We start from the raw sequence: 7,598 nt of genomic DNA, 5'->3' as shown, positions 1-7,598 counted from the left end.
AGACTTTGAAGAATATAAGTGAAAAGATTTCTTTAAATAACCGTGACTTAGATCAGGAGAGGCAAACAAATGAGATTTGGGGTTTCCTGTGAGATCGGTAGTGATGGGCTCATGCTTTGTCCTGCATTCCCTTAGCTGCCTGTCACAAGTCTTCCAGCCGTTTCCTGGAAAGCAACCAACTGATTGTGTTCCCGCTTTGCTAAGGCCATAAACAGTGACAGACTTGGCTCATCTGGCACCACTCAGCTGAGCCTTATCTGGACCCCACTGCAACCTCGATGAAGAAAACACCATCCTGCCTAATTCTCTGTATGTGGGCTGTAAATACCTGAAGATACGCTTAGTATGAGTGAGGTATCATGGAGGCTGTGACTTCCCTACTATTCTTCTGGCAGTCTCATGCCAATTGTCCATAACTCACTTTAGCAAGCCGGCAGTTTCCAGCATCTGAAAGCTGAAAATAGGAAAGGGCATTTGCAGGTCGGTGATACAATGTGTGCTTGGCTTTAAAAAGGATTGCAAACTTAAGGCAGTGGAGAGTAAAAAGACATACCAGTATCACCATGGATATGTGACATTAAACAAACCACTTGTCATGATACACAGCTGACTACTTGCCAAATGGAACAGGATCTTCTTATTATTCATTGTTTTGCCCCGCAAAACTTGCACACCAATGAGAAAGAAAAAACTCCAGAAAGGTACTGTCACTTTTCTGATCATCCCTGGCCATACTGGAGGTCCTCACTCAGTCGCAACTCCCAGACATCCACCTACTCACATGCATTTGAAGACCAAAAGGTGAAATCATGGTGGACACCCTACTTGACCACTGTAGGAAGGGAAGATGCAGGATGAGGTAACTTCCTTGAGATAACTCGGACACTTTTAAAGCTTCCTGTCCTCCCAGTGCTTTGATTCCACCCCTGTACCTCACAGCTGGGGTGTCAGCTGTGTATTTTCCTGGTGTCAAACCACTACCACCTGCCCACATGGCTTTGCTAAGGATTGCACCAGCCACACGGGGAATCACGCATCCATTATGTCTCACTGCATCCAGGAACCCAGCTCTGGCTCCATGTAAAGGAGAGATGAGGTGAAGCTTACCCTCCTTTTGATTTCACCTTTATATTTCATGCAGCCAAGGACCTAGCCCACCCAAAAGGGGGCAGGACATGCCACATGGACTGCATCTTGAAGTATCCCATTTGCCCTCACCTGTGCCTCCCCAGGGAGGCCCTCCAGCACCAATGCATCCTTGCAAAGTGCTTGGAAGAGCAGAAACCTCATGTAAGCCTACAGGATGGCTGCTTTGACGTCCAATTCACAATTCCTGGTGCTGAGGGGAGTGTCCTATCTGTGCCCGCAGACAGCTGAAAGCACGAAAAAAGAGGAGAAGCAGAAAGCCAGGAGAAGGCACTATGGAAAAGTGGCCCACCATCCAGCACTTCCCTGTGGCATGCCCCCCCTGGCCCTTCAGTTCGTCCCTGCTACTTCAGCATGGCTGCCCTTCAGAGAGGAGCTGGTGGATCCGGAGCAAGAGGCAGGAGCGCCGGTAGGGTAGGGGGTGTCTTGGCCCCGCCTGGGCTGTGCAGCAAGGCAGGGCATTGCCGAGCCGGAGGAGCGACAGCGGACGTGCCCAGCCAGGGCGACTGCCAGTGCAAAGCCTGTGCCCACCTGCACTCCTCATGTTCTGTTCGTCTTTGCCATTGCAAGGAAAACGATCTTAAATAACAATAATAAACCCCATCACACTGGCCAAGGGCAAGAGTGAGTGGGCACTCGCCCTGCGGGGCTGTGGGGCAAAAACAAGGGATGGAAGGACGTGGGAGTAGGAAGAGTGCCGGCACCCTCATACGCACACCTCCCGCATGCGGCGCCCGTGTCTGTGGAAAAAGGTGGATTTCGGATCTCGCCTCCGGGAGAGCGGCTGGCTCCAAGGACGCCCACGCGGGGTCTGTGGCCTCACGCCGGCGGATCCGGGCACCTGCACCGCGGAAGCGCCGGAGGGATGGGCCTCGCCCTGCCCGGGCAGCGCCGCTGGAGCGCTCAGCCCCACGCGTGTCCGCGCCCGCCGCGCTGCAGCGACGCGAGCGGACGGGGCGCCGGGGCCGCCGGCGATGCCGGGACGCGGAGCCGGACGGGGCCGCGGGCGGAGAGTGAGCGGCGGCGGCGTGCGCGGGGTGCCGCTCCTGCCACCCCTCCGCCGAGCCCCGCTTTGTTCCCAGGGGAGGCGCTGAGAGGGGCGCCGCAGAGCGGACCAGGGGCAGGGAGCGGGGTGCCTGGATGCCTTCCCGACCCGCCGGGCCCTTTCCCGCGTGTCTCCCTCCACGCGCGTACCCCGCTGTCTGCGCGCGCGCGCTGCGTGTTCAGTGTTTGGCTTACCCCCACCCCCCCCCCCCAGTTTCCCCCCACACACACACACACACACACCTCCTTCCCTCCCCCCCCGCCCCGCTTGCTCCAGGTTTTACTTCTGGTTGCCTGTAAGGGTTTTGCTCCTCCCTTCTGAAATCCTATATTAGCCGCGGCCAAAGCCGTGTAAGGAACATAGCTCATTGTTGGCAAGTGCCGATGCGACTCGCGGAGAGGCGAGAACCAGGTCCGGGGCTGCGGCAGCAATCGCGGCGCCGTCACGTCAGCGCCGGGGAGAGGGAGTCGGGAAAGCCCTCTCTATGCTGGGTGACTCTCGCTGACTGATTCCACCGCCACCTTTGAAGGAGAAAAAGAAGCCGGGAGGTGAGTGCGGCGGTTCTCGTGTCTGGTGCTGGGTGTCCCTTTTGTGTGCAACAGGAAAAACGTGACTGTATAAACACCCGAGGAAAGGTGTTTCTCAGCTGCCTCGGCTTCACGTCCTTATCTATGCACTACCGTATTTTTAACAAAATAATTGGGACTTAATTCCGAAAGTTGCTGACAGCGGCTAGGTGGGACTTGCCAATTCTTTGCTTGTTCCCCCAAGTTAGCGCGAGTGCCGTGGGAATCCGCTGCCTTCCCGGGCGAAGCCGGGGGGCTCGGGCGCCTTCGGGGCGCGGGGAGGCGGCTGCCGAGGCCGAACGCGACGCTCCCCGCCGATAGGTATGCGCGACTTGGAGTGGGAAGGCGTGCTGCCCACCGGATTAGCGGAGGGGACCGGGATTTTCGTGCCGCAGGCTCCCCTTTTATTTTTCCCTTTGTACTCCATGGTGGAGCCACGGTATATTTTTGGTTTTGGGTTGGTTTGGTTCTTTTCCCCCTCTCCCGAGAAGGAGAGGACTGCAGCACCAGCGGAGTATTTTCTGCCATGTCCAGGCAGATGCAGCTGGTCTGGGAGAGGACGGCTGGATGTCCGAGGAAGGGTGTATTTTCCTAATGTATTCACACGCTAACTTTCCAGGTGAGCAATGGCAGACCACATGATGGCCATGAACCACGGGCGATTTCCCGACGGATCCGGCGGGCTCCACCACCACCCTGCGCACCGGATGGGCATGGGGCAGTTTCCCACCCCCCATCACCACCACCAGCAGCAGCAGCCGCCGCAGCAACACGCCTTCAGCGCCCTGATGGGCGACCATATACATTACGGAGCTGGGAATATGAACGCGAGCAGCGGGGTGAGGCACGCCATGGGGCCGGGCGGCGTGAACGGAGGGCACCCGGCCGGCAGCATGCCGCCCCCCGCCCGCTTCAGCGGCTCCCAGTTCATGGCCCCCCCCGTCGCCAGCCCAGGAGGGCAGCTGAGCGCCAGCATGCAGCTCCAGAAGCTGAACAACCAGTACTTCAGCCACCACCCCTACCCCCACAGCCACTACATGCCGGACTTGCACCCCGGCAGCCACCAGCTGAACGGCAGCAGCCAGCAGCATTTCAGGGACTGCAACCCCAAGCACGGCGGCGGCGGCGGCAGTGGCTTGCCGCCCGCCGTCCCCCACGTCCCCGCGGCAATGCTGCCGCCCAATGTCATAGACACGGACTTCATCGACGAGGAGGTCCTCATGTCCTTAGTCATCGAAATGGGGCTGGATCGCATCAAGGAGCTTCCCGAGCTGTGGTTGGGACAGAACGAGTTTGACTTCATGACAGACTTCGTTTGCAAACAGCAGCCCAGCAGGGTGAGCTGCTGATTCATTTAAAACAAACAAAGGACTTTTATCGGTGCGAATGAAAACATTCCCCTAGACACGGTGTCTCACTTTTCAGGGCTTGAAAAGGTGAGAATCTGGAAAGCAGAGTCAAATATGCGCTTGTATAATTTTTTTTTTTTTTAAATCGCTGCCACCACTTTTTTTTTTTTTTTGTAGCTTTGTCACTAACCTCCCCTCCCGTAGTAATAATATCTAGCAAACTCCGCCTTTTTATGTTGGTCACTACCCTCCCCACCTCCCTCTCTTAATTTCCTTGCAGTAACATGCCCATAATTCCCACAGTGCTGAACTGTTAGATAATAATCTTGGCAAATTCCTTAATCTTGTGGATTTTGTAAACGATGATTTTCAATGACTTGAACTGCATTCAAATTCTGAGCGAACAGGGAAAAAAATTGCATTCATTAGTTGGTTGCATGAACTTTGAAGGGCAGATACTACTGCACAAAAGCTGCCATCTTGCTTAATTTTTAACTATGCATTGCAGTGCAGACTAATTTTTTTTTTTCTGAATACGCTAAACTGGAAGCTTAACAGATGTGGGCCAAACCTTTCCGGATCAGGAAAAGTAATACTGTTACTTAAAAAGTCTGCTACCCATTCCCCCTCCCCCATATGTATAGACAATAATATGGTGTGGATGGAATGTTGACTAGTGGCAAACATTTCACAGATCTTTTTTTTATTTTGTTTCTGTCTTCAGCGTTTTGACACTGTGCTAATATAGTTTATTCAGTACATGAAAAGATACTACTGTGTTGAAAGCTTTTCAGGAAATTTTGACAGTATTTTTGTACAAAACATTTTTTTGAGAAAATATTGTTAATTTATTCTATTTTAATTTGCCAATGTCAATAAAAAGTTAAGAAATTCTTTAGTTTTTCTAGAAGTCATTTACCAGTATTTTTCTTCAAAACTCTTCCCCACTGTCCCTGGTAAGTAGAACATCTATCTGTACAACCGTGTTGGTGTGCAAAAAGACATTCCAAAATAGAAAGTACACTACACCCATATATACGTCATGGTGAACTCAGTAGGTGAGTGGGATTTGAACATACTTACAGCATAAAGCCTCATGCGTAACATTGTAATATGCCTGTCAGTGTGGTTTTTCTGAAAAATAAAGTTGCCAAGGCGCAACTTTTTTGTGACTTGCCAACATACTTGCTTTAAATGTAGTTGTCCAGAGTTATGATGCATAAAGTATTTATTATATTTATCTATTAAACTTGTAATTTTATAAATCTGCTTTCATTTATATACTAGACTTTGTTCTTTTGTATATTTATTATATCACCTGGAATAGTTATGTAAAAAGACATATATAAAAAGTATTTGTAATGTGGGAAGGGGGGGGGGTGTTATCCTGTTCCTCTAACCTCGCAGGAGACTGTTGCATCAATCCAGACCTGCATCACACTGGAGCCGATAGCATTTCATTTCCAGTGGCTTAGGAGAAGGGGCATAGCATATATCCTTGAAGTATTCCACAGTGGGATGTCTCTGACCCTTCTCTCCCAAAATTGCTACCAACTGAAGTCACTGAGACAAATCCATACAGTTCTACTTTAAATATTTTGAGGGAAAATGTCCTTTATTTTAAGGCAGCTGATACTTTGCTCCTTTAATGCCAGCTTGCTGCCTTCTGCCCTCATTGGCCCTTTGGCAAAGCTCCTGCACAAATATTTAGTTTAGTGAGGGCTGTGGGACTAGGACCCTAATAATACATTTAATCCCGTTTAGCCATGCTTCCCAAGTTCGATACCGAAGCAGTATCACCATGCTGTCTTTTTGCCTACTTTTTAATCCACATCTTCTAAATTTATTAGGAAGAAAACCAGTGTGGTGGATATAGTTAAATTTTAAACGTGGTCACATAAAAAACGGAGGATATCACCACACAATGGGAGCATAAATAGCAGTTTTGAATCCAGCGGGGAAGTTAAACTGATTGCTATTGCTAAGATTGTCCCAGCTGGTGAGAAAAGTGATACTTGGCCTTCTTTGCCTTAAGACAGGAAGCAGCTAATATGTTTTATGAATGTTAGAAAAACAAAACAAACAAAAAAAAATACAAAAAACCAACCAAACTCCAAGTAAATATTGAAGTATTAGCAATGATAGAAAAAAGGAAGTGTACGCTTCTGGGAAAACCTGAGATGACAAAATTCTCTCCGCAGGCAGTGACAGCCCATTCTTAGACAACTCTCAGTACCCAGCAATTTAAAAAAAAGCAACCTTCTGGTTTCAGCCAGTGATGGCTAACATTTTGTGACAGTAAATTTAACATCAAATGGCAGTGAATGATAACTTACTAACTCACCAATAACGTAAGAGTGTTTAGAAGAATACAGCTGTTGTTTTGAGACCCATTGCCCAATTTGCTACTATATAAATCCTTTTTCCATTTTTAAGGCTGTTTGATTGGTGCACGTTTCATTGCCCTCTTCTGCTGGAGTTTGGGAGGGTGACTTTTCTGATTCTAATCAACTTCTTGTAAAACAGACTATCAGATTATGTGCATACTGAATTGCATAGATGTTTAAAGCCTCAGCAATCTCTTAAAACAAAAGGGAATACTCTCACTTTAATGATAGGCACTTTTGCTTCATAAAGTTGGTTAAACAACAGATTCTTCACAGTTGAGACATCACTACTTAAGTCTTTGAACATTAAATCCTTCCATATAAGCTTTTCCAAGAATAGGCAGTTCCATGTGCACACTGGTAGAGTCTATTTGCGTACAACACCTTGTAAAACTCCTGAGAGCTGCTGCCTCTAAGTAACAGCAGCTACTGAAAGCACTGGCTTTGGGCAATGCATCGCCAAGGGTTTTATGATTTCTTAAAAGTTGACCCTGCGGAAATTTGCCAAACAATCATATTATCTACCTTGTCCCTTAATTTCTAATGAAGAGTCATATCCTAGTGGATAACACAACTGTGTATCTTCTTATTCATAATATCCGCCAAGTAATTCTGGGGACCTGACCCTCATCTTGCCAGTGTGAACCCCTTGGCAATGCTCCTGCTGGCTGAGGCAGTAACAGACTTTCAAGTAGGTCCTCTCTGGCCTCCACGCTGCTTGGAAATACACTGAAGTAATTTATTATTGGAACCGAGCGATTAGTGAAGGATGCACGGCGACCCAGTTCTCCAGCTCCTCACGAAGGACACTGCTGCCCCGCTAAGTTTCTGTCAGTGCAGGAAACTTGACCTCTGTACTTTGGCTGTTTTTCAAGAACTTCCAACGTGGTACATGAGATCTGCTCCTCTTTAAGCCACGGCCATAAATAGCCGCGCTGCTTTATTTGGAAGGGAGATCATCCCTAAGCCGCCCCGCCACGCAAGGCGCGCTCGGTGGGAAATCAGGCGCCGATTAGCGCAGTCCTCGTCCTTCTTCCCTCGGAATAAAGAATTCACGGGTGGGCGCTGGGCTGAAGGCCGCAGTGGGGGGAGCACCTACCCCCTT

The 7,598-nt window shown here is 49.5% G+C and overlaps 1 protein-coding gene across 1 annotated transcript; it reads left to right on the top strand.

Moving 5' to 3' along the window:
• The first annotated feature begins 2,460 nt into the window (after window positions 1-2,460).
• On the top strand, window positions 2,461-5,381 carry CITED2 (Cbp/p300 interacting transactivator with Glu/Asp rich carboxy-terminal domain 2). The gene is made up of 2 exons (XM_027634057.1): window positions 2,461-2,739; window positions 3,377-5,381. Exon 2 carries the CDS (start codon window positions 3,384-3,386, stop codon window positions 4,104-4,106), a length of 723 nt encoding a protein of 240 aa, XP_027489858.1. The 5' UTR covers window positions 2,461-2,739; window positions 3,377-3,383; the 3' UTR covers window positions 4,107-5,381.
• The last annotated feature ends 2,217 nt before the right edge of the window (window positions 5,382-7,598 follow it).

The sequence above is a fragment of the Corapipo altera genome, unplaced genomic scaffold (genome assembly GCF_003945725.1).
Source record: "Corapipo altera isolate COAL_440 unplaced genomic scaffold, ASM394572v1 2b, whole genome shotgun sequence".
Lineage (NCBI taxonomy): Eukaryota > Metazoa > Chordata > Aves > Passeriformes > Pipridae > Corapipo > Corapipo altera.
This window is presented reverse-complemented; position numbering and strand designations above follow the sequence as displayed.